At 34.3% G+C, this 27994-nt stretch overlaps 1 protein-coding gene across 1 annotated transcript in view; it reads left to right on the plus strand.

Moving 5' to 3' along the window:
* The window catches only part of PGM5 (phosphoglucomutase 5), a 286144-nt gene that overhangs the window by 170533 nt on the left and 87617 nt on the right, over positions 1-27994 (plus strand). Inside the window, exons 7-8 of the mRNA XM_051961710.1 lie at positions 9990-10105; positions 21080-21215. Coding sequence (XP_051817670.1) covers positions 9990-10105; positions 21080-21215 — 252 coding nt within the window. The remainder of the gene's footprint in view (positions 1-9989; positions 10106-21079; positions 21216-27994) is intronic.

The raw sequence follows: 27994 nt of genomic DNA on the forward strand, positions 1-27994 counted from the left end.
GAATGTGAACTATTTGATTTTTGATTTTCTTCCCGAGTTATTTTTACCTTCTGAATTCAACTCTCCCTGTGCAGTGGGAGAACTGTTCGGTTCTGCAAATATGTATTGTATCTAGGATATACTGCTACATATTTAACATATATAGGACTGCTTGCCATCTTGGGGGGGGGGGGAAGAGGGAGGGAGGGGAAAAAACGAAACATAAGTGATTGCAAGGGATAATGCTGTGTAAAAATTATCCTGGCATGGATTCTGTCAATACAAAGTTATTATTAAATAAAAAAAAAACAAAAAAAACAAAACAAAACAAAAAAAAAAAAACAACAAATATGCAACATAATTACCTCTCCGCCACTGCCCTAGAGATGGATACCATTAGACATATAGTTATATGGTGTTTTATGTGTGTGTGTATGTGTGTGTGTAAAATTATTCAATACATACTTCTGTTTGTCAGTTCTTTCTCTAGAGTGGCATCTTCCTTCATATATCTTTTGTAGTTAATTTGGGTATTTATAATAGCCATACTGATTTAGTTGTTCAAAATCATTCTTAAAATAATACTACTATTACTTTTTATAATGTTCTCTTGGTTCTGCTGATTTTACTCTTCATTATTTCATGTCTTTCTAAAGGCACTGATTCTAAATCATTATTACTTATAGCACAATAGTGTTCCATCAGAATCATATGTCACAACTTATTCAGCCATTCCCCAATTGGTGGGCATCCCTGCAATTTCCAGCTCTTTGTCACCACAAAGGGAACTGCAATAAACATTTTAGAACATATAGATTCTTTTCCTTTTTCCTGAATAATCTTTGGAAATAGTCCAAATAATTGTATTAGTGGCTAAAATAGTATAACAGATATTTTAATAAGTCTTTGGGCATAATTCCAGATTGCTTTTCAAAATGGTTGCATTATTTTACAATTCTACCAACAATGAATTTATGTCACGTTCTTCTATTTAAAAACATAAGTGAGATCTCAAAGTTGTATACACAAAGATGAATCAATATTCAGTTTGGGTTGAGTGACAAACTGGAGTGCACATGGAGAAGAGTGATCAGAATGGTGAGAATCATGAAAACTATCATATGAGAAATGGTTGAAAGAGCTTTTGGAGCTTAAACTGAGGAAAGAGTAGTTGTCCTTCAACATTTAAAAAAACTATCAGGTGAAAAAGATAATAGACTTAGTCTGCATTCCTCCAGAGAAAAGAATCAGGATTGATGAGAAGGAAGATGGATTTTAGTTCAATATAAGGGGAACATAAAAATATTGTTAGAACTGTTCAGCAATTAAAATGTTCAAATAGAGATTAAATTAGGTATGTTGTCTATTAGATTTCTGCAAAGACTAGACAGTTGATAAAAATGACTGTTGTTGTTCCTTGCTACCCTAAGATTCTATGATTCTATTTATATATAGGCTCAATAACTTTGACCTTTAATATTTTTATACCATAGTCAGTTTTCTGCTATTAATTTTAAAAGCAGCCATGGTAGACTGAAAACCATTAGCCTACCATTATAAGAAAATATTTATTTTCTCTTTAGGATTAGACAATTGAGATGAAACTATATAGAATGATTATTTAATAAGTTAGTATGAAGTGCACTGCTATATATTAGGGTTCCAGAAGTGTTTTGAATTACTTGTTGACAATACTCTTGCAAAATGTAATCTAAAACAATACATCATTTTTGTTCATAAAGTGTTGAAAGATAATCCCAAGAACTGTTTCTCAGGGTCACAGCTTATTGCAAGAAGGGGTATGGCAGTAAATAATATTGGGGAAAATAGGGAAAATAAGAGATCTAGAGTTATTTAGCTTTTTCAAAAATATGAAATCTTCCTTTCTTACAAGTTTTCAGTATTTCTAAAATTTCTTGAAATTCTGAAAATTCCTAGGTCTTAACCTTACTTAATCACTGTTTGGGATCACTTAATCACTGTTTCTCACATCAATGGGAAAGTTTATTTTTTCCTCATTGGAATGTGATGATAATAGATACTTGGGACTTGTTTGGATAAAAATAACATTCAATAAGGGGTTTAGAAATAAAGTAACAAAAATCAATGAGACCCTAAATATTTGAATCCTGAAGAATTGATGTGCCAAAAAACAAAGTATAGGAAACAATAGAAAATATCATTAAATAATGTGCAATAGTGTACCCAAACTTAACAGATACTCCAGGTAAAGTAATCCTTAGGAAAAAAATCATTTTCTATCCCTAAACCTCCTCACTAAAAAAAAAAAGGGGAAAAAATAAATGCATTAGCCATTTTATTTTTTAAAACCTGAAATAACAAACTTAAAAAGATATCTACCTAAATATCAAGGTAGAAATTCTGAAAATCAAAGAAGAGATTAATAAAATTGAAAGCAAAAAAAGTACCAGAGCTATTTTTAAAAAGCTAATAAAGTTTGTCTGATTTTTAAATTTTAAAAAGAGAAGAAAATATGATTGTATCAAAAATAAAAAGGGGAATTCATAATTGAAGATGAAATAATGGAAACTATTGGGAAACATCTTGCCTAAGTAAATGCCAAATAAAACTGTTAATTTAGATGAAAAAATGAGATTTGGGTCATTGGTTTGAACTTCATCCTCTAAACTGGGAATTTTCTTGATATTCTAATAGACAGTGACTGCTAAGAGAGATCCATGATCTAATGCAATATTTTGCCATTGTTTCTTCTCCATGTCACCCACCATCCAGGGCCTTCTTAAGCTGAGGAAACAAAGGACAGAACACTTACTGTCTTACAAGTTCTCTATTATCTAAAATTATAAAATCACTACTATTTTCATAGGAAGGAGAGATTCAGGAACAGGTGGAAGGTAGATTACTTGGGAAAAATCCCAAACAGAGGTGCAAATCAGTAAGTTAAGATGGAGGATCATAGCTTTAAAAGTGAAGGAAGCTTAGAGATGGTTTAGCCTTCTCATTATTTATATTATATCTTTAGATCCATAGGAACATGATCATGAATCATTGCTATAAAGGAGAAATTCAGATATAATTTATTGGTTTAATTAATCACTTTCCATGGTATGATATCCTGAACTTTATAATAATGGCAATAACATTTAATTTATCACTTATATAGTCCTTTAAGGGTTACAAAATGATTTAAATATTTTATCACAGCTGAGTCTCACAACTCTGTGAGTTAAGTTCTGCAGATAATATTATTTCCATTTTAAATAAAGGAATTATGGGGCCAAGATGGCAGAGAGGAGGCAAACAGCTGTGTAAGCTGCGCATTTTCCCTTAGAATCCATTTCATGACAAGCCTCTGAATTAAAGCTTGACTGAAAACACACACACACACACACACACACACACACACACACACACACAAATAGTTACCAAGAGAAGACATCCTTGAAATTCACCAGGAAAGGTCTGATTTTTGCTTGAGGGCGGGGATGGTTTTAGATCGGGTGCAGGCTGAGGGCAGTCTGCTGTAGTGAAAGCCCAGCAGGCAGCTCACAGCTGAGCAGACCAGAGTGGGTGGAGTGTGATCTCAGCCATCTCTGCAGGGAGAGCTTTGCTACAGGATTAAATACTTTGAACTGGCAGCAAGTCTTCAGACAAGCAGAGATGCTAAAACGGAGTGGGGGGGGGGGGGCGGGAGTTGAAGAATACAACCCCAAACAGCTGGAGTCTCTTGGACCTGGCCACCTCACCCCCACAGTGTCTCAGCACACTCTCAGAGTCTCAGAGTGCTGCCCCCCACAGTGTGTAGAGGAAGCTCGGTAACACCATCCAGCCCCTCCCCCAAAAAAAGCAGATTCCTTTTGGGTTTTTTTCTTTTTTTTCTTTGCTAGTTTTTATTTGATTTTTCTCTGACAAAATGAGCAAAAAATTGAAATGGACCTTAATCCTTGACAGCTTCTATATGGATAGAGAGTAGACTCTAAACCCCTAGAAGACTAAAAACAGACTGTCTCCAGCTGAATCCCCAAAGGAGGAGATCATCTGTTCCTCAGCACAGATGAATGTCATAGAAGAAATTAAAAAGGCTCTCACAAGAGAGCTAGAAGAAAAATGGGAAAAGGATAGGGAGGCTTGGCAAGAGAGTCTGCAAAGCCTCCCTATCCTTTTCCAATTTTTCTTCTAGCTCTTTTGTGAGAAGCTTGTGAGAAGTCATCCCACACATTTAAAGACACAGTGGATAAAGAAATCAAATCGTTGAAAAATAGAATTAGTGAACTGGAAACAGAAAATAGCTCTCTAAAAAATAAAATTGGAGAAATGGAAAAAAATTCCATAGAACAAAACAACTCACTTAAAAACTCAATTGGACAATTAGAAAAAGATATTTAAAAAGTGAGTGAAGAAAATGCTTCATTAAAAATCAGAATCGAACAAATGGAATTTAATGACTCGAGGAGACACCAAGAATTATTCAAGCAAAACCAAAAAAAAAATCAAACAATGGAAAAAAATGTGAAATACCTTCTTGGGAAAACAACAGACCTGGAAAATAGATCCAGGAGAGACAATCTGAGAATTATTGAACTCCCAGAAAAATATGATGAAAAAAAGAGCCTGAACACTGTTTTCCAGGAAATTATCAAAGAGAACTGCCCACAAGTCATAGAAACAGAGGGTAAAATAGACACTGAAAGAATTCATCAATCACCTACTGAAAGGGATCCTAAAATCAAAACACCAAGAAATATAGTGGCCAAATGCCAGAACCCTCAGACAAAGGAAAAAATACTGCAAGTGGCTAGAAAAACCCAATTCAAATATAGAGGAGCCACAATAAGAATTACCTAGGATCTAGCAGCATCCACATTAAAAGATTGAATGGCTAATGAATTTGGTATGCAACCAAAAATAACTTACCCAGCCAGAATGAGCAACTTTTTCCAGGGAAGAAGATGGACATTCAATGAAATAAGTGAATTTCACCTATTTTTGATGAAAAAACCAGAACTTAACAAAAAGTTTGATCTACAAATATAGAACTCAAGAGAAACCTAAAAATGTAAAAAGAAATCTTGGGAACCATATTTCTCCTATAAAGATGTATAAAGAATACATATATACCTTGTTCTTGAAACTAGAAATGGAAAGGACATTGTACCGAAAAAGGGTAAAGTGGGGGTACTACATCTAACAAAGAGGTAAAGGAAACCGATTATATCTGAGAGAAAGAATGAAGGGGGATGGATATAGTGGGTATCTTACTGCCATCAGAATTGGCTTTAAAAGAAAAATTTTAGACATATTCAATTTATGGTGAAACTTCTCCTACCTCATTGAAAAGTGAGAAGGGAAAAGTGAAAAGGGAAGGAATAAGCTAAGCGAAAGGGAATACAGAAACTGTGAGGGAAAGGAGTAAGATAGGGGGAGGAACTCTAAGGTGGAGGGAGGAATACTAAAAAGGGAGGGCTGTGAGAAGCAAGTGGTGCTCATAAGCTTAATACTGGGAAGGGGAGGAAGGGGGAAAGAAGGGAGAAAAGCATAAACAGGGGTTAACAACATGTCAAGTAATACAGAATTGGTAATTTTAACCATAAATGTGAATGGGGTAAACTCCCCCATAAAGAGGAAGCGGTTAGCAGAATGCATTAAAAGCCAGAATCTTACAATATGTTGTTTACAGGAAACACACCTGAAGCAGGGCGATACATACAAAGTAAAGGTAAAAGGTAGGAGCAGAATCTACTATGCTTCAGGTGAAGTCAGAAAAGCAGGGGTAGCCATCCTGATCTCAGACCAAGCTAAAGCAAAAATTGATCTAATTAAAAGAGATAAGAAAGGGCACTATATCTTGCTAAAGGGCATAGATACTGAAGCAATACCAATATTAAACATATATGCACCAAGTGGTGTAGCATCTAAATTCTTAAAAGAGAAATTAAGAGACCTGCAAAAAGAAATAGACAGCAAAACTATAATAATGGGAGATCTCAACCTTGTACTCTCAGAATTAGATAAATCAAACCACAAAATAAATAAGAAAGAAGTCAAAGAGGTAAATAGAATACTAGAAAAGTTAGATATGATAGATCTCTGGGGAAAATTAAATGGAGACAGAAAGGAGTACACTTTCTTTTAAGCACTTCATGGAATCTATACAAAAATTGGCCATATATTAGGATATAAAAACGTCAAAGTCAAATTCAGTAAGGCAGAAATAGTAAATGCATCCTTTTCAGACCACGATGCAATGAAAATTACATTCAACAAAAAGCCAGGGGAAAGTAGACCAAAAAATAATTGGAAACTAAATAATCTCATACTAAAGAATGATTGGGTGAAACAGCAAATCATAAACATAATTAGTAACTTCACCCAAGAAAACGACAATAATGAGACATCATACCAAAATGTATGGGATGCAGCCAAAGTGGTAATAAGGGGAAATTTCATATCTCTAGAGGCCTACTTGCATAAAACAGAGAAAGAAAAGGTCAATGAATTGGGCTTGCAACTAAAAATGCTAGAAAAGGAACAAATTAAACCCCCCCCAGTCAAACACTAAACTTGAAATTCTAAAAATAAAAGGAGAGATCAATAAAATTGAAAGTAAAAAAAAAAAAAAACTACTGAATTAATTAATAAAATTAAGAATTGGTTCTATGGAAAAACCAACAAAATAGACAAACCCTAAGTAAATATGATTTAAAAAAGGAAAGAGGAAAATCAAATTGTTAGTCTTAAAAATGAAAAGGGAGAACTCGCCACTAACGAAGAGGAAATTAGAGCAATAATTAGGAGTTACTTTGCCCAACTTTATGCCAATAAATTCGACAACTTAAATGAAATGGAAGAATACCTTCAAAAATATAGCTTGCCCAAACTAACAGAGGAAGAAGTAAATATCCTAAACAGTCCCATCTCAGAAAAAGAAATAGAACAAGCTATCAACCAACTCCCTAAGAAAAAAATCCTCAGGACCAGATGGATTTACATGTGAATTCTACCAAACATTTAAAGAACAATTAGCCACAATGCTATATAAACTATTTGGTAAAATAGGGATTGAAGGAGTCCTACCAAACTCCTTTTACAACACAGACATGGTACTGATACCTAAACCAGGTAGGCTGAAAACAGAGAAAGAAAATTATAGACCAATCTCCCTAATGAATATTGATGCTAAAATCTTAAATAAAATATTGGCAAAAAGATTACAGAAAATCATCCCCAGAATAATACACTATGACCAGGTAGGATTTATACCAGGAATGCAGGGTTGGTTCAATATTAGGAAAACTATTAGCATAATCGACTATATCAATAACCAAACAAACAAAAACCATATGATCATCTCAATAGAAGCAGAAAAAGCATTTGATAAAATCCAACATCCCTTCCTAATAAAAACACTTGAGAGTATAGGAATAAATGGACTTTTCCTTAAAATAGTCAGGAGCATATATTTAAAACCATCAGCAAGCATCATATGCAATGGGGAAAAACTGGAACCTTTCCAGTGAGATCTGGAGTGAAACAAGATTGCCCACTATCACCATTATTATTCAATATTGTGTTAGAAACACAGCCTCTGCAATAAAAGTCAACAAAGAGATTAAAGGAATTAGAGTAGGCAATGAGGAAACCAAACTATCACTCTTTGCAGATGATATGATGGTATACCTAGAGAACCCCAGAGATTCTACTAAAAAGCTATTAGAAATAGTTTATAACTTTAGCAAAGTTGCAGGATGCAAAATAAATCCTCATAAATCCTCAGCATTTTTATACATCACCAACAAAATCCAACAGCAAGAGATACAAAGAGAAATTCCATTCAAAATAATTGTCAACAGCGTAAACTATTTGGGAATCTATCTACCAAAGGAAAGTCAGGAATTATATGAGAAAAATTACAAAAAACTTTCCACACAAATAAAGTCAGACTTAAATAATTGGAAAAATATTAAGTGCTCTTGGATAGGCCGAGTGAATATAATAAAGATGACAATACTCCCTAAACTAATCTATTTATTTAGTACTATACCAATCAGACTTCCAAGAAAATATTTTAATGATCTAGAAAAAATAACAACAAAATTCATAGGGAACAATAAAAAGTCGAGAATCTCAAGGGAATTAATGAAAAAAAAAATCAAATGAAGGTGGCCTAGCTGTACCTGACCTAAAACTATATTATAAAGCAGCAGTTGCCAAAACCATTAGGTATTGGCTAAGAAATAGATTAGTTTATCAGTGGAATAGGTTAGGTTCACAAGACAGAATAGTCAACTATAGCAATCTAGTGTTTGACAAACCCAGAGATCCTAACTTTTAGGATAAGAATTCATTATTTGATAAAAGCTTCTGGGATAACTGGAAATTAGTATGGCAGAAATTAGGCATGGACCCACACTTAACACTGTATACCAAGATAAGATCAAAATGGGTCCATGATTTAGGCATAAAGAATGAGATGATAAATAAATTAGAGGAACATAGGATAGTTTATCTCTCAAGACTTGTGGAGGAGAAAGAAATTTGTGACCAAAGATGAACTAGAGATCATTACTGATCACAAAATAGAAAACTGTGATTATATCAAATTAAAAAGCCTTTGTACAAACAAAACTAATGCAAACAAGATTAGAAGGGAAGCAACAAACTGGGAAAACGTCTTCACAGTTAAAGGTTCTGATAAAGGCCTCATTTCTAAAATATATAGATAATTGACTCTAATTTATAAGAAATCGAGCCATTCTCCAATTGATAAATGGTCAAAGGATATGAACAGATAATTTTCAGATGATGAAATTGAAACTATTACCACTCATATAAAAGAGTGTTCCAAATCACTATTGATCAGAGAAATGCAAATGAAGACAACTCTGAGATACCACTACACACCTGTCAGATTGGCTAAGATGACAGGAAAAAATAATGATGAATGTTGGAGGGGATGCGGGAAAACTGGGACACTGATGCATTGTTGGTGGAGTTGTGAACGAATCCAACCATTCCGGAGAGCAATCTGGAATTATGCCCAAAAAGTTATCAAACTCTGCATACCCTTTGACCCAGCAGTGTTACTTCTGGGCTTATATCCCAAGGAAATACTAAAGAAAAGAAAGGGACCTGTATGTGCCAAAATGTTTGTGGCAGCCCTGTTTGTAGTGGCTAGAAACTGGAAATTGAATGGATGCCCATCAATTGGAGAATAGTTGGGTAAATTGTGGTATATGAATGTTATGGAATATTATTGTTCTGTAAGAAATGACCAGCAGGATGAATACAGAGAGGCTTGGAGAAACTTACATGCACTGATGCTAAGTGAAATGAGCAGAACCAGGAGATCGTTATATACATCAACAACAATACTGTATGAGGATGTATTCTGATGGAAGTGGATTTCTTTGACAAAGAGAAGATCTAACTGAGTTTCAATTGATAAATGATGGACAGAAGCAGCTACACCCAATGAAAGAACACTGGGAAATGAATGTAAACTATTTGCATTTTTGTTTTTCTTCCCAGTTTATTTTTACCTTCTGAATCCAATTCTCCCTCTGCAACAAAAGAACTGTTCAGTTCTGCACATATATATTGTTTCTAGGATATACTGCAACATATTTAACATATAGAGGACTGCTTGCCATCTAGGGGAGAGGGTGGAGGGAGAGAAGGGAAAAATCGGAACAGAAGTGAGTGCAAGGGATAATATTGTAAAAAATTACCCTGGCATCTGTTCTGTCAATAAAAAGTTATTATAAAATAAAAATAAATAAGGGAATTATGGTATGGAGAATTTATGTCCTTGATCACAGGATTATTGAATATTACAGGTAGAATTTGATCTCAAATAACTACTAAATTAAACAGCTTCCCCATTTCTCAATATAAATTGTCAAGTGCTGCCCATAAACTTATGAACAATAGGCACTCATTCAATAATTTCTGGGTGCCTTTATTTATACAAAGAAAAGGAAAGGAGTCTATGAATTAACTGCTGTATTACTTTTTCTTCTTTTTTTTAGGGTGGCCAAATCACTAAAAGTCCCTGTATATGAGACCCCAGCAGGTTGGAAATTCTTTTCAAATCTGATGGACTCTGGAAGATGTTCTCTGTGTGGAGAAGAAAGTTTTGGCACAGGTAAGCTTTGCTATATCTGATATTATGAAAGACAACATGGGATATGGAAAGAACATTGGACTTGGAATAAAATAATATGAGTTCAATTTCAACCAGTGAACTTAATATCTATGTGTCTGTGGAAAAGTCAATTAATCCCTCTGAGAATGTTTCCTTATGGGTATACACACATACAATACACATTTATACTTACATATAATAAACTATAATGAAAAACTTATATATTTGATATAAGGAAAGTTCTTTGTAAAACAAAAATTTTGTATAAAGGTTATCTTCATTTCTTTTTTGGACATCTCCAAACCACAACCCTGAATGAGTTATTACTGTCTTCTCTTCTAGTTACTTATTTCTGTTAGAATGTAAGCTCCTTGAAGTCAGGACTTGTCTTGATTGCTTATATTTGTATACTCAGTGCTTAGCACAGTGACAGATATGTAATAATTGTTTAATATATCCTTTCTATGAATTCAATTTTTTATTATTATGAAGGGCATTTGGCAAGTGTAACATGCAACTTCCTAAGATTCCCTGACTCTGAGGCCTGGAGATCTATATATAGATATATACATATACATACACACACATAAACATATGCATGTGTGTATATATGTAAAATACATAAGTGCATATGTATTATAGTGTGTCCATGTGGGTACATATGTATTTTATGTGTGTGTATATTTATTAATACCAGTGACATGTTATATAAGAGCAAGACTTAGAAGCCCTTCTTAGTGGGATGTTTCTGCTAAAATTTGCTTCAACCTATTCTTTACCCTATTTATCTTTTTATTAAAAAAAAAAAGAAGAACCCAATGAAATGATGATCTCTGAATGGTATGATTAGGTTTTAGGTAAATTAGTGACCTCCCTTAGCTGAGTCTGAAATTGCCTTTCATAATTCAGAGAGATTGTATTCCAAATGATTTCATTCTTGAGTATTTTTTATTCTTACCAAGTACCTTTAAGCCCTGGCATTTCAGACTGGTCTGTATGGGAGGAAAGAAGGAAGAAGGCAGACCAATTTCTTTGGACAGTGCTTCTAACATACATAATATAAATTTCTGTTATACATGATAAATTTGCAGTTTTGTGTGCAATCATCTTTTTCACTGTACTATGTTTTGGAAATTATTTTGTTCTGGAAATTGAAAATAAAATAATTTCCAAAGCAAAATAAATGATATATATGAATATATAAAAAAGATAAATTCATTTCAGCTATTTGGAAGGCAGGCATTATATATAATTTAGAATTATATATTCTAAACTGTGACTGTGTTTAGGTCTGATATTACTACTTAGATTAACCCAAATTCCATAAAAGTATAATAATGTAAAGAATAGCAATAGACTTAAATTATTTACCCAAGGCCCAAAGAGAACAACAGGTTTGTATTAAACATTCACTATGTGCTAGATACTGTGTTTTAAGTGCTGGGACAACAGATAGAAGCAGAAAGAGTGTTTGGTTGTTGTCCTTTATTTTCAGAGGACCAAAATGATATCACTAAGTTAGAGTTGAGTTACATTGTGTCCAACTGTGGCTGATCAGATCAAAACAATCTCGGAATGCTCTGCCACGGGTTAGACACAAATAGTCCATGTGAACATTTGGGGTACCTTCTGTAATTTTGTACATCATGCATTTCTTTTGGGTTAATTCAATTCTGTTTTGCTCATAGAGTAAAGTAACTTCTCTGATGAGGGCATGCCATGCTGGGTAGTCCTATGCCAGTGTTTCCCATGTCATGCAATTATTTCTAAAGTTAAGAGTAAGCATGTCCTTGTATCACTTTTTCTACCACCTTGTGAATACTTGCCCAGAGTGAGGTTTCCATAATTTTTTTTTGGCAAGTGTACATTTGGTATTCAAACAATGTGATTAGCTTAATGGAATTGTGCTCTCTTCAATAGAGTTGAAATGCTTGGCAGTTTAGTTCAAGAAAGGACCTCAGTATCTAGTATCTTATCCTGCCAGGTGATCTTCAGAATCTTCCTAAGACAATTCAAGGAGTATTACATTTTAACGGGGGAAGGAGCTCAAAAAAGCATGAAGATATGGCTGACCTGAGCATTTTCCTAAAATGGAGATTCTAGGAGGAATCAGCCAATCAAAAGAAGGGAAAGAATGTATTTTCAGGATGAGAAGTCCAGCAACAAAATTAGTTTCTAAGCTGAGGAGACTGCAGGAGGAAGATTGAATTTCAGAATGAGAAGGCTACTCTGGCATGGTATATGGGTACAGTCTGGGAAATTAGGAGCAGAGCCCAAAGAAGACATCTTTTAAATGGCAGAAATGAGGGTCTGTTTTTCTGACTCCAAATCCAGTGCTTTCTCAGTTTTACCACAACTCTTGGAATGTACATCTGTGAGTATTTGGGGCTCAAAAACATCAAGTATGATTTCCTTAGGAAACCAGTATATCAACACAATCCTCTGTGAGAGAATAATGGGGCTAGAGAAGTATAAAAGAAAAGCTAATAAGCATACTTTTTCAGAAAGATATATAGATCTGGGGTGAAAGAGGGTATGGCAGGTAGCTGGTACTTTTCCTTGTCCAAAGATGCAGCATCTGCAATTGTAATAGTTTTCTTTCAGGTAATGTTAATAATGTTTCAGATGGGAAGTGGGAAAAATTTTTAAATTAGTTTTATTTATAAAATATATATTTACTTAGGGATAAGAAGATAGCTGAATGGGGATGTTTGTGTATATGTGAGGTTCAGAATAAGTGAATGCAGCATGTCATAGTGGAGAAAGGATGTGGCCAGTAGATGAAAAAGACCCATATTCATGTCTGTCTAGGATACATATTGATTGACTATGATACTCTAGGCGAGCTCATAAAATTCCAGTTTTTCAGGCAATGCTTTAAGAATGTGTTAAAAAAAAAATACTTGCCTATCAGTGATGATAGAAAGTTTATTTATAGAGAAGTTCTCTAAACCAATGATATAAAATTTAGTCAGACCTATGATTAAATCAGTGTAGTATGATTAAATCAGTCCATTAATATGATTTGGTACTTTCTACAACTTACAGGCTTTGAGAGTCCCTTTGGGTACAAAGAAATTAAATGACATGCCCAGTGTTATACATTCACTCAGTTTATATGTTTTAAAAGGAAGGGAAACAAATTCAGTTCATTCTGATTCTGAGCCTGGTTCTCTTTCCTATCCATTATGGATGTGTATAGACATATATGTGTATGTGTATGCTGTTATAGAGATGCACATTTTTTTGTTATTCTTACTCAGTCATTGTAGCTGTGTCCAATTCTTTGCCACCCCATTTGGGGCTTTCTTGACAAAGATACTGGAGTAGTTTGCTATTTTCTTCTCTAGCTCATTTTATAGTTGAGGAAACTGAGGTAAACAAGATTAAGTGAATTGGCCAGAATCACACAGCTAGTAAGTATTTGAAGCCAGGTTTGAAACTCAGGAAGATAGTCTTCCTGATTCCAGGTCTAGCACTATGTCACTTGGCTGTTCTATGCATATATACACATATTTGTGTGTGGTGTGTATGCATATATATATATATGTATATGCATCTGTATATATGCATATATGTATATACATGTTTATGTATATGCATACATATATAGATAGAAATATAGTTCTAATTTGAAAGTTGCAAAGAGAGAGGTAATTTTATTAAGCATGAATGTTATTAGGAATGCAGGGGGTATAGTTGAGCCTACAGTTTTTCTTCAAATGTGCCCCTTATCCTAAGCTCTTGCAGTAGATTATAAAATAATCAGTTTGCACATAATATTTTGTTGAAAATATCATAGAATGTAAGCTCTTCGAATTCAAGGAATATCTCACTTTTGGATTTATATTTCCTATGCTTTGAGCAGTGTCTGAGCTTTAGGAAGTGCTTAATAAATGCTTTTCATTCATTTGGAACTACCATATTTTAAGAAGGACATTGATAGCCTGGAGAGAATCAGAGGTGTATCAAGAAGGTGAAGGGAAAGCAATCTGAAATATGATCAAAAGGAAATTGGTATGTTTAATATGGAAAACTTTAAGGGAATGTAAGTATTTTAAAGAATATGAAAGACTGTCATATGGAAGAGCAATTTGATTTGACTCTTTGGGCTCCTGAGAGCAAAGTAATTGTGAAAGTTTCATTGAATAAGATTTCAACTTAGTATTTTTAACAGTTAGTCACTAGAAAGTAGAATGGGTTATCTCAGGAAGTAAATGACTCTCCATCAATGGAGATCTTCAATCCAAAGCTACATAAACATTTAAGGGGGAGAGCATAGAAGAGATTCTTTGCTATGTGTATGGCCTTGAAATCCTCTTGTTCATTCATGGGGCTACTAAATTTTGATCAGTCTGTTTCATAACTTTAAAATATTTTTTGATAGAATTCATAAGATTATAAAGCTGAAAGAAATCTGAGAGATAATCTGATCCAATCCTTTCATTTTATAGGAAACTGAGGCCCAGAAATACTATGCAAAAGAGTCAAGCACCTCTAACTAACTGAAGAATGAGCTTGGAGTAGAACTTGAGTCTTGTGACTTCTGACTCAGTCCTCTTTCCACTTCTCTGGATGTAATTTTATGTTTGTAATCATCTAATTTAGAGAAAATAGCTGATTCTTACTGGCTTCATATAAAGCACAATTTAAGTCATGTGCTATTAATTCATGTTTCCTATCTTATCAGATGGAAAAACTTGCTAGAAACTTCTGCTGAGTGACCATCTTTGAATGATTTTTCTACATCAGCACAATTAGTCAAAATCTTCACAAGTTATTTAGGCAAAAAGGTTAGGTGAAGTCATGTTCCTGTGGTTGATTACAGAATGAATCACTTCCTGAGGAAGGAAGGCCAGCGGCATCCAGCTCGAGTTAAGAGTTTCCTTCACCACCAAATTCGAACAAAAAAGAAGGACCCTAGTTCATAGTAATCTTCTCCAAGAATTTTCTTCCACACAGGAAGGTTATTTATGTTCACCATTCTAAGATATTTTTTCATGGACCTTTAGTTTATAAAACATTTATTTGTCACTATTTGTCAGCCATTATACTAAGTGCTGGGAATATAAATAGAAACAAAAACAAAATGAGTTCCTGCCCTTGAGAAGCTTACATTCTAATGAAGGAAGATAGCTCATAAAAGAAATTAAAAGGAGAGAGGATGGAGAAGTCACTCTAGAGAGTCCAGAATATGTTAGGGAAAGGAATGAACTTGACTGGCTTGGGCATTTGCTCAAAATGGGGTTTCAGGAGGAATTCACCACTCAGAGGATAGGACCACAGGGATGAAGGTATCTTCCAGAGTGAGAAAATTGTAAGGACAGAGTCTTTTTCCAAGGTGAGAAGGGTATTGGTGGTGGCAGAAAAGTCTAGAGAGACATGCAGGAACAAAACCAGTTTTAAGAATACGAATCAGTTTTCTTTACAACCTTTTTCTTAGTTTAGTATTCAATCAACAGTAGGACAAAAAAGAAATCAGTAATCTGTGCTATGAAAGTTTCAGAAAATTATATCATCAGTGATACAGGTTCAGAGATATAACTACATAGAGATATAACTACTTCACTGATAATCATCAGTGAGGTAGGTTTTAAAACTACATGTGCAGGAATGGCATTTTAATAGCTATAGTTATTAGGCAGTTATGAGCATAAGAAAATGCAAAACAATGGAGACCTCTTACCTATTTGGACTATTATTTAATATTTCTCAGCTTAATGTTTTTTGATTTTTCAGATCTTTGATCTGATGTTTTTGATTGGAGTCAGAGAGAGAGAGGAAGGAGAAACACAGAGAGACAATGAGAGACACAGGAGAAAGAGAGAGACAGATATAAAGGGAGACACAGAGACAAACAATGAGAGACAGTCAGAGTAGAGAGCAGAGTCAGAGACAGAGAGAGAGACATACAGGGAAATACAAAGACAGAGAAAGAGAGAGACAGACAAAGAAGAGAGACATACAAAGACAGAGACAGGGAGACACAGAGAGAGAGAGAGAGACAGAGAGAGCCTCACATACATAAGAACATTCACTCAGATGGATCAGAGGGAGAATTTGAACCCAAGTCCCCTGACTTAAAAGCCAAGGTTTTTTCTGCCTTTTAATCCCATTATTGCTGTACATGTTGCAAGGAGTTCTTCTCTTTATCTCTCTCTCTCTCTCTCTCTCTCTCTCTCTCTCTCTCTCTCTTCCCCTCCCCCTCTCTCATTTTCTCTCTTTGTTTCCTCTTTTCTTCTTCTTCCTGCCTTTCTCTCCCCTTTCTTTCTCTCTCTTTTCTCTCTCCCTTTTCCCCTCTTTCCCCCCTCTCTCTTCCTTATTGTGCATATGATATTACTATGTAAGACTTTTAAAATATTTTTAGTTCAACTCCCTCATTCAACTTCCTCAATGGAGGAAGAAAATTAATTTTCTTGGGCTTCGGTTTCATCCTCTAAAAGAATAAGTATTCCTCTTTTTTTCTGATCTCCAGAGTTTTCTTTAAATGAAATAATGTAAAATAAATAACTAATTTATTTAGTTACTTAATTAAAACTTAATTAAACAATTAAAAAACTAAAAGGAAGCCTTTCCCAACACCTTTTGATTCCAGCATCTGTTAATTATTTCTTTTTTATTCTATTTATAACTTGCTTTATATATGTGTATGTGTGTATGTATATATATATATATTATGTATATATGTATATATATATATTATATAATTATTATATGTATACATAATTATATAATATATATATGCACACACACACATTTGTTTCCATGTTGTTTCCTCCATTAGACTGTAAGCTCCTTGAAGGCAAATACTGTCTTTTTCCTTCTTTTGCATCCCTACTACTTAGCACACAGTAGGTGCTTAATAAATTTTTATTGAATTAAACTACATTTTGCCTCTTTTTTATACCTTAGTCACTTAATATATGTTTATTTATTGATTGATTCTATATCCCTGTCTTTAAAAAAGTTTTGCTGATACCTTTTTATAATTAAAGTTTTTTTATTTATAAAACATATGTATGGGTAATTTTTCAACATTGACCCTTGCAAAGCCTTCTGTTCCAAATTATCACCTCCTTCCCCCCACCCTCTTCCCTAAATGGCAGGTAGTCCAATATATGTTAAATATGTTAAAATATATGTTAAATCCAATATATGTATACTATTTATACAGTTATCTTGCTGCACAAGAAAAATAGGATCAAGAAGGAAAAAAAAAAGTGAGAAAGAAAACAAAATGTGAGCAAATAACAACAGAAAGAGAATGCTATGTTGTGGTCCACACAGTTCCCACAGTCCTCTCTGTGGGTGTAGATGGCTCTCTTCATTACTGAACGATTGGAATTGGTTTGAGTCATCTCATTGTTGAAGAGAGTCACATCCATCAGAATTGATCATCGGATATTCTTATTGTTGCAGTGTATGATGATCTCCTGGTTCTGCTCATTTCACTTAGCATCAATTGTGTAAGATTTCTTTGAAATTATCTGGCTGGTCGTTTCTTACAGAACAATAATATTCCATTTATATATTATAACTTATTTAGCCATTCTCCAATTGATGGGCATCCAATTCAGTTTCCAGTTTCTTGCCACTACAAAAAGGGCTGCCACAAATGTATTTGCACATGTTGGACCCTTTCCTGTGGTGTTCTCTTCTTTAAAATATAATGGTTCTCTGGGAGCAGGTTTCTTGGGGAGGTTTTCTGAAGGCAGCCTTAGTTTCAGTTAAAAGTAAATAATCACTCCAAATGCAGCCAGGTGTTAAAAGTTCAGATCTTTTAATGCTTCCTCCAAAATAGCCCCCTTAGTTTTCTTGGTGGCCTATCTCTCTGCTTGGTCCCAAGAGCTCCCTCCGAATGTTTCCAAAATCCAAAGGTTTGTCTTTCAGCCTCCAGCCAGCACAAAGGTGGAAAATGGAATGAATCTGACTCCACCTCCAAGAGTGGGCTTATGGCTCCTCCCAGAGTGCTCCTCTCCAATTCCTGGCAATGTTTCCAACTGACTCTGACTGACTCACTGAAGCTTTTTTTATGTTCCGTGTAAAAGGCTGTCTCCTCCTCCGAGAGAGGGATTAAGGGAGGTGTGAATTCACAAAGTTACAGAGTTAATTTTGTGAATCTCTCATACTTGTGAACTCCAATGCCTACTTAAATACATTAGTGAGTTAGAGAATTTGCTAAATTAGATAATTATTGTCTCTCATTAACTCATTAGAGTTAACACTTTGTAAGGGTTCCAACACTTTCCCTCCTTTAAGATCTTTTTGGGACATAGGCCCAGTAGAAACACTCCTGGGTCAAAGAGTATGCACAGTTTGCAGACCCTTTTTTTTGAGCTTTTCAGATTGCTCTCCAGAATGGTTGCATCCGTTCACAGCTCCACCAACAATGTGCTGATACCTTTTTAAAAAAACAATATAGTACTATCCAATTTATACCTCCACCCACCATAAAACTTTTCTTGTAACAAAAAAAAAAAAAACAAAGTTAAACAAAGCAAAATGACACATTGGCTAAATGTAATATCACATGCTTCATTCCCTACTTGTGGCCCACTGCCTCCTGACTGAGGGGAAGGAATTCATATTTCATTAACTGGTATTTGGCATCACCTATTCAATGAATTACTGCCTTGCTTGAATATCTGCACTCATCTGAATTCTGGTCATTGTCAACGTTGTTCTCTTAGTTCTGCTTATTTTACCTTGTATCATAAGATCTAGAATTTAGATGGGAAAGTATCTCAGAGCTCAGTGATAATTTGCCTTCTTGTCACTCTCTCTTTTCCTTCTCAGGCACATGAATTAAGATATAGGAAGTGCCCAAACCAAAAGTTAGCTTTTTCACCAGCTTAGTGGGCTTGCAGTATAACTAGATAGTAGTGAATACAAAAAATATCTATGATCTGGAGATATCAGTAGATGTAAATCTAAGATGTGCTCACAAGAGGAACTGACTGCTTGAGGATTTCAACTAGAATTTTTACAAATTAAATTTAATGTTTCCAAGCACCAGTTTCCCTATATGACTGCAAGTTGTTTGAAGCTTCAAATTCCGGCTTTTTGGCTTAGGTTATTCATCAGTGAAGCAAGAATATGGTTCAACAACCTCATATAGACATTTAAGAAAGGTTGTTTTTTTCCCTTTTCTCAAAAGCACACCAAAATCTTCCAAAGAAAAGATCTATGTAGTTTCCTTGTAGTTCAGACCAACTTTAATCCCATAATTAGATTAGACTAGGTTATTTTTTTTTCACTTGATTCTTTGTGAAACTTGGCAAATCTTTAACTCTTACAAGGGAAAATCTAAGCCAAGAGAAAATTTACTAGGTTGTTTACTAGGCTACAAATGATTGGAGTGTTATTTTGAAATAGTTAAAAGCATTTCATATCTCTCTGATGCTAAATTATGATGTCTTATCATAGAAGTTTAATGCCCACTAATGTTTAGATTTCTAGGTAATGTAATCCAGCTGAAAGTTATTATTATTTAAGAAACAAAGCTCATATCTTAAGACAAGAGAGTATTTTGCTATAGCCAGTAAATAAACGTAATTTTTCAGCTATAAAAGGAGAAAAGGTTTTGAAGTGGTCCTATTGGGCAGTGTTTCCCAGCCTTATTGTTTTTGGCAGCTAATCATGGAGCTGTACCAATGCCTTCCAAATGACTTCCATTTTTGTAGCAGTGCAAAGAGTTTGTTAGATGAGGTATGATGAGTAATGCTGAGGGTCCAATTTAAAGAGGCAACCATGAGCACTGATCAGATATTTCATCAACTGCCTATTCATGAGCATTGGCAAAAGCAGGACAGGTAATTCATTTTCCTTTTGAATTAAACTACCTTGGCTAGTGTCTGCCTCTCAGACATGTAGGTGCTTTTATATCTTGCTACTAAAATGCCCTGAGTCAACAACAATGACATGGTAGATATACAATAAGAAGAAGCAGAATTGCAACTAGGTAGAAAAGAGAATCTTTCAGCACAGCATCAGTGAGGAAGATTCAAGTATTTTTTTTTACTACCCTCTTTCTTCCTTTCCTTCCTCTCTCCCTCCCTCCTTCCCTCTGTTCTTTCCTTCCTTCTCTTCTTCTTTCTTTCCTTCCTTCCTTCTTTCCCTCCTTCCTTCCCTCTCTCCCTCTTTCTCTTCCTTCCTTCTTTCCTTCCTTCTTTCCTTCCTTCTTTCCTTTCTTCCTTCCTTCCTTCCTCCTTTTTCTTTTTTTCTTTTCTTCCTTCCCTACCCTTTCATTCCCTTCCCTTTTCTTTTTCCTTTCTTTTAAAAAATCTCTCTTCTCTCTACTCTTTCACTGTGTTAGGACTAATTAGAGTCTGAGAGTATTCAAAGACTTGCCCATTTTTGATGATTGGTATCTTAATCCCCAAAGTTTCATTCTCTGAAAAATAGTGACTCATAACTTCCTGGTTCAAAACATCACCATTCAATCATGCCTCCTTTATTTACTGTGGGATACTAAAAAGGGTACTTAGGTACTCTTAGTTTGTTTTCTCTTTTGTTAAATAGAATGAATAATATTTATACTATCTACCATTTAGGTTTGCTATCAGGAAAGTATTTTAAAAAATGTAGTGGCCCAATAGTGAAATAAAACTAATGGCTATTCACTTCATCATTTGTACAGTAAGATTTTGTCTCAATACATGAATGACATTACTATGCATATGCATTTTATCTTAGCTCTTTTATTTCATTCATTACAGATTGGAAATATCAAGTCACTTTGTATATATTTATATATATCGACATGTACAGGCATGTGCACTTTATTTGAAATGCAAGTGCTTTTGCTTTTATAGAAATACAAATATATACTCATGGATATCAGTATACTTCAAAAGATATAGCCAATTATTTTCATTAAAAATCAAACAAAAAATTCTAAGATAGACTTCTGATTGTGTTTAAAGTTTGCTTTTATAAAGATTAGCTCTAAGTAGAGTATTTTTTTCTTCTTAGGTTCTGATCATCTTCGTGAAAAAGATGGACTTTGGGCAGTCTTGGTCTGGCTTTCAATCATTGCATCCCGAAAACAGAGTGTGGAGGAAATTGTTCGAGATCACTGGGCCAAATTTGGTCGCCACTACTACTGCAGGTGAGAGTTTGATCAAGGTTACAAATATAGCACTTGGAGAAACATTTTAAAAAGTGATTTCCAATGCTTTAGATGACTAGAATTCTTATAGGGAGGTTTCAATTAAGACATTAGGAAATCATAGGAGTGGTTCAGTGAAAAGAAAACTTAAATATATAATAGTGTCTTTGCCAATTATCAGTTTATAAATTTTATTGTTATTGTTATTTCAGTCATATCTGACTATGACCTTGTTTGTGATTTTCTTGGCAAAGATACTGAAGTGGTTTGCCATTTTCTTCTCTAAATCATTTTAGAGATGAAAAAACTGAAGCAAATAGGGTTAAATGACCTACCCAGAGTCACATACTTAGTAAGGGTCTGATGCTGGATTTCTACTCAATAAGATTCTAAGCCTAGTGCTCTATCCACTGTACCACCTACCTGCCATCTTTGTGTTGATCCTGTTTTAAGCCCTAAGTCTTCCTTGCACATAATTCTCTATATATCACTGAGAACCACCATCACTTTTCTTTCCAATTCTTCTTCATTGTCTCTGTTCTTCCGCTCAGATTCTGACAACTAGATTAAGAGTTCTGTGAGGTATGCTTTAACTCTTACTCTATTTGCAGACATAGAATGACTGATAACCATCAGATCCACTTACCAGGCCTAGTCATTAGCTTTACCTACTTTCCCAATTTCCTCGGTTGATACTAAATATATCATAATAGAAAAGTTTCTATCTTTATAAAGAGAAGGGTCATTTCTTCATAATATCCTGATGTTTACCATTATCCAGATAATGTCTTCATGACTGACTTCCAAGTATGCAATTGCCTTGAATAGTTTCTCTTCAACTGAAATCAGAGATCTAGAGCTTGGAGGGACTTTAAAGGTCATATAGTCCAAACCTCTCATTTTTCAGATTCAAAAGATTGATGACATGCTAAAGACCACATTGTCATTAAGTAGCAGAACTAGGGCTACAGTTCATTTTCTTTCTCCCAATTCAGTAGTCCAACTTCAGGATAGAAATCACAGCAGTGAACATATAGCAAAAAACTGGTTGCCAAAAATCAACTCTGACTTTGAAGAAGTGGAGAAAATGGGGAAATATTCATAGATATCAGTATTAATTCAAAGGATATAGCTAGTTATTCAAGGAATGACAGCTAGTGAGAGTTATAGAAGATTAGGGGTGGATGGATGGCTCACAAGAAAGACAAGTTTGAGTATCTTTGATCCTGGGCAGCTAGGTAAACAATGGATAGAAGGCTAGATTTCTCTTCCTGTATTCAACTCCAGCCTTATATACCAGATGTCTGACCCTGAGCAAATCACTTTACCATGTTTGCATCAGTTCCTCATCTTTAAAATCAACTGGAAAAGGAAATGGCACACCATTCCAGTATCTTTGCCAAAAAACCCCAAAGCTTATGAGGAGTTAGACATGGTTGAATAACAACAATAATCACCAATTCAATTGTATTTATTAAGTGCTTATTATGAATGAGTAAGTCTTTTTGCTAGGCATTACAGATACAAAAACCAAATACAAAAAGCAGTCTCTGACCTCACAGAACTTATGTTTCACCAATTGTAAACTCCATGTAAGCTTACATTCCATTAAGATAGGAAAATTCCAGAGAAATTTTGGTTGATTTTACATTGTTGAGGCCACTAGGTGGTTCAGTGGATAAAAGAACCTGGCTTGGAGTTAAGAACTGAGTTCAACTCCAGCCTCAAACACCAGCTGTGTGACCCTGGGCAAGTCACCTATCTCCTGTTTGCTTTAATCCATTTGAGAAAGAAATGACAAACCACATGAGCTATACTGGTATACTATGGTGCATAGGTCACAGAGAACTGAACATATTTGAATAGCTAATCACCACAACTTACACTATTGAGACTTGTTAGAACTTGGTATAAACTCAGTAGTTTCAAATAGGTTTCAAAGTAAGCTTTGCTCTCATAGAATCTTTTTCTGCATCTTGAAAAATCATGTGCTGTGGCAACAAGATTACATGACAATTCCAATGGACATGGCTCTCTTCAACAATAAGATGATTCAAACCAGTTCCAATTGTTCAATGATGAAGAGAGCCATCTATCCCAGAGACAGCACTGTGAGAACTAAGTGTAAACCACAATGTTGCACTTTCATTCTTTCTGTTGTTGTTTGCTTGCATTTTGTTTTCTTTCTCAGTTTTTTTTCCTTCTTGATCTGATTTTTTTTTTTGTGTGTAGCAAGATACCTATACAAATATATGTACATAAATTGGATTTAATATATATTGTAACATTTAACATATATTGGACTATCTTCCATCTAGAGGAAGGGGTTGGGGGAAGGAGAGGAAAATTTAGAACAGAAGGTTTTGCAAGGGTCAATGTTGAAAAATTATCCATGCATATGTTTTGTAAATAAAAAGCTTTAATTTTTTTTTAAGAAAAGAAAAAGCTATGTGCTGAGATAAATATCCAAGAAAAAGGTAATCCATGACATTCTTAAGTAATATTTGAGTGACTTTGGATTTCAGTCTTGAAACACTCAATGAAAATTAAAAATCAAATTGTTGACTATGCCTATTCTTGAAGGGCTAAGGTGTTTCCAAAGTGCATGTTGTGTTACTAAAATGAGAAATATAAGGACAAATCCCATTGACTACATAGACTAGATGAGGCCCCTTCTAGATCCAAATCTATGATACTAAGATCCCAAGTTATTCTCTTTGGGTCCCAATTTCTTCATCTATAATAGGGAGGGGGTGGGATTACATAACTTTTAATGTACCACCCAGTTCTAAATCTGTGATCAAGTGATCTTGTATCAATTAATTTACTGAAATATATGAGTTATTCAAGTTAGAATCATGTCATATGTACTAATGAAATTGCAAATGGATTCAACATGCAAAGTGCAAATATTTCGTTGATTTGGAAAAGCCACTGGTGTATACAGATAAGCAGATTAGTAACAAAGGCCCTTATCTCCTCATATTAGGATTACTGCAATGGCCTGCTGATTGATCTGTCTCCCAGAAATCTCTCCTCACTCCAGTTCAGCATCTATTCAGCCACCAAAGTGATTTTGCTAAAAGCACAGATCTGATATCACTCCCTTCTACTCAATAAACTCTGGTCATTCCCTCTCACCTCCAGGTTTAAGTATAAAATCCTCTCTGTTTTACATTCTAATTCCTCAATAATATCCCTTGTCTCCTATCAAACCTATCTTTCCAGCATTCTTATACAGTATACTTTATCACATACTCTTCAATCCGGTGACAATGATCTTATTGTTCCTCAAATTCCATTTCTTGGTACTAGGCATTTTCACTGGCCATCTCCCAAGACTTCTTCCTCATTTTTGGCTTTCCTGGCTTCCTTTCTTCAAGTCCCACTTACATTGTCATTTTCTACAGAAAACCTTTTCCCAATCTCTCAGTTTTTTTGTTTTTTCTCTGTTTCATTTTTACCATGATGTAACTTGTTTGCACATAGTTGTTAGCATGTTGTCTCCTCTATTAGACTGTGAGTCACACTGGTGAATGGAGAAAACATATTTGTAAACAGCAAATAAGTAATCTGTCTGAGGTTTGAGCACTTTTTATCTAATGATGGCAATGTTCTCTATGTCTGTGGACCTGTATAACTAAGGGCTTCTTCAATTTTTTTCTCTTCTTTATTTGAAATTTGTTTATTTTTAATACACATTTCTTTATGAACCATGTTGGGAAGAAAAAAGCAAAGCAAAGGGAAAAAACCATAGGAGAAAAAAAAAAACAGAAAAAAGTGAATATAGCATGTGTTGATTTACATTCAATCTCCATAGTTCTTCTGGATGCAAGTAACATTTTCTGTCCAAACAAGATTAAAAGGGAAGTTTTGTTTATGCAAAAACTTCTAAATTTAATGTAATCAAAGTTGTCTATTTTCCCTTTCATAAAGTTCTCTAGTTCTTTGATAATAAATTGCCCCTTCTCCATGGATCTGATAGGTAAATTATCCCTTGATCTCCTAATTTGCCCAAATCATGCGCCCAGCTTTTTCATTTATTATTATTATTATTTTTTTTTTTTTGCTAAGGCAGTTGGGGTTAAGTGACTTGCTTAAGGTCACACAGGTAGGGGCCTCTTCAGATTTTATGGAAATTTATTACTGCTATGTCGTTTTGCAAATTGGGAAAGCAGCAAACGCCCAATTTGTTAGGTGTTTTTATCTTTAACTGTCAAAGACATAAAAAATTCACTTTTGAAATATATGGTCTTCCTAGGTAAAGTATAATTATTTTTGGTGGGTTTCTTTTTTGGGGGGAGGAGAGGTAGGGTGATGAAGATACTAAAAATACAACTATGCGAGAAATAAAGAATATCAAGCTGAAACTTGACAGGGTATTTTAGATTGACAGAATGAAATTCCTAAAGTCCCAGTTTGACTTTGTTTTGACTAGAATCCTAGTAAAAGAAAAACAGCATGATGTAGTCAGTCAGTATGTATTTATTAAGCACCTACTATGTGCTGAAGATGTGTTAGATAATATTTACAAAATTCTTAGAACAATACTTTAGTGTATTTTTTTTGTTGTTATTGTTCAGTCCTTTTTATAAGTTGTGTCCAACTATTCCATCTGGGTGGGTTTTTTTTTTTTTTTTGCAAAGATATTGCAGTGTTTTGATATTTCCTTCTCCCCAAAGATTAGGTGACTTGCCCAGGGTCAAACAACTAATAAGTATCTGAGGCTATATTTGAATCCCTAAGATGAGTCTTCCTGACACCTGTCCTAACACTCTATCCACTGCACCACCTAGCTGCCCTAGTGCTGAAGATAGGAAAAAATCCCTGCCTTCAATGAATTTACTTTGTAATAGGAGAGACAACATGTAAATAACTAGGAATATACAAGGTATATTATTGTTGTTTGTTACAAGAAATATAAGGAGACAATGAAAGGTTCTGTGAATGAAGAAAGCATTAGCAAGTGGGGATGGGATTAGAAGGGAAAGAGAAAAATATCTTCTGTGAGGAGAACTCAAATGGAGTATTTAAAGAAGGCAGGGAAACTAAAAAGTAGAGGTGAAAGGGCAGACCATTCCAGTCATGGGGGACAGTTAGATGTGATGTAAGATGAAGTGTAGTGTTTGAGAAACTAAAAGTAGGCTAGCAATGGTGGATTGTAGAACATGAGGAGGAGAATAAAGAAGACTTGAAAGATAGAAAGAAATCAAACATAAAGATTTTTAAATGCCAAATAAAAGGATTTATATTTGATCTTGGAAATAATAAGAAGCCATTGGAGTTCACTGAGCAGGAATGGTAGGTTGGGGAGTTGACACAATCAAACATATCCTTTAAAAAACTCAACTTGAAAAAATGGATATTCAATGAAATAAAGGATTTTCAAGCATTCTTGATGAACAGACCAGAGCTGAACAGAAAAACTTGACTTTCAAATCTCTAGAGAGGCATAAAAAGATAAACAGAGAAATTATAAGGGATTTAATAAGATTAAACTGTTTATATTCCATCATGGAAAGATGATACTTATAACTCATAAGAATTTTATCATTATTAGGTTAGCTAGAAGAAATACATATAGACAGGACATAGGTGTGAATTGGATGTGAAGAAATAATATCTTAAAAAATAAAATTGAGGTGTGAGAGGAATATGCTGAAAGAAAGGGAAAGGAAGAGGTAAAATGGGGTAAATTATCTTCCATAAAAGAGACAAGAAAAAATTTTTAGAATGAAGAGAAGGAAAAGGGACTAGATAAAAAGGAGTAAATTAACCTTACTCTCATTTAAATTGGCTTAAAAAGAGAACATACACACTCAATTGGGTGTAAAAATATTTTATCTTACCCTACAGTTCAGTAGGAGGAAAGGAGATGGGGATGTTAGAAGGGAGGGTAGGGAGGAAACAGTCAGAAGCAAGACTGGGGATGGATAGAATGCAAGGAGAGAGAGAGAGAATAGAATAAACAAGGGTAGAGAAAGGGGATGGAAGGAAATGCAATTAGCAATAATAAGTGTGAAGAATTTTGAAGCAAGTTTCTCAAATAAAGGGTTCATATAGAGAACAGTCATTTAAAAAGATACCTCCAATTGATAAATGATCAAACGATATGAAGTTTTCAGATAAAATAATCAAAGCTAACTATAGCCATATGAAAAAATGCTCTAAAGAAGTGCATATTAAAATAATTCTGAGGTACCACCTCATACCTACTAGATTAGCTAATAGGACAGAAAAGGAAAATGACAAATATCATAGGAAATGTGGGGAAAATGCACTGTTGGTAGGGTTGTTAACTGATCCATTCTAAAGGGTTATAAAATCATGCCTATCCTTTGACTTAGCAAAACCATTACAAATTCTTTATCCCAAAAGAGATTAAAAAGGAAAAGGACTTATATGTACAAAAATATTTATAACAGTTATTTTCTTAGGGCAAATTATTGGAATTTGAGAGAATTCCTATCAATTAGGGAATGATTGAATAAATTGTGACATGTAATTATTGGAATACATGGAATACTATTGCTCTTTTTAAATTTTTTTATTTTATTAAAGCTTTTTATTTTAAAAAAGCATGTCCATGGATAATTTTTTAACATTGACTCTTGTAAAACCTTGTGTTCCGAATATTTATCCCTTTCCACATCTCCCTCTCCTAAATAGCAAGTAATCCAATATATGTGCAATTCTTCTATACATATTTCTACAATCATCATGCTGCACAAGAAAAATCAAATCAAAAAGGGAAAAAAATGAGAAAGAAAACAAAATGA

This window comes from Antechinus flavipes, chromosome 1 (assembly GCF_016432865.1).
Source record: "Antechinus flavipes isolate AdamAnt ecotype Samford, QLD, Australia chromosome 1, AdamAnt_v2, whole genome shotgun sequence".
NCBI classification, from domain to species: Eukaryota; Metazoa; Chordata; class Mammalia; order Dasyuromorphia; family Dasyuridae; genus Antechinus; species Antechinus flavipes.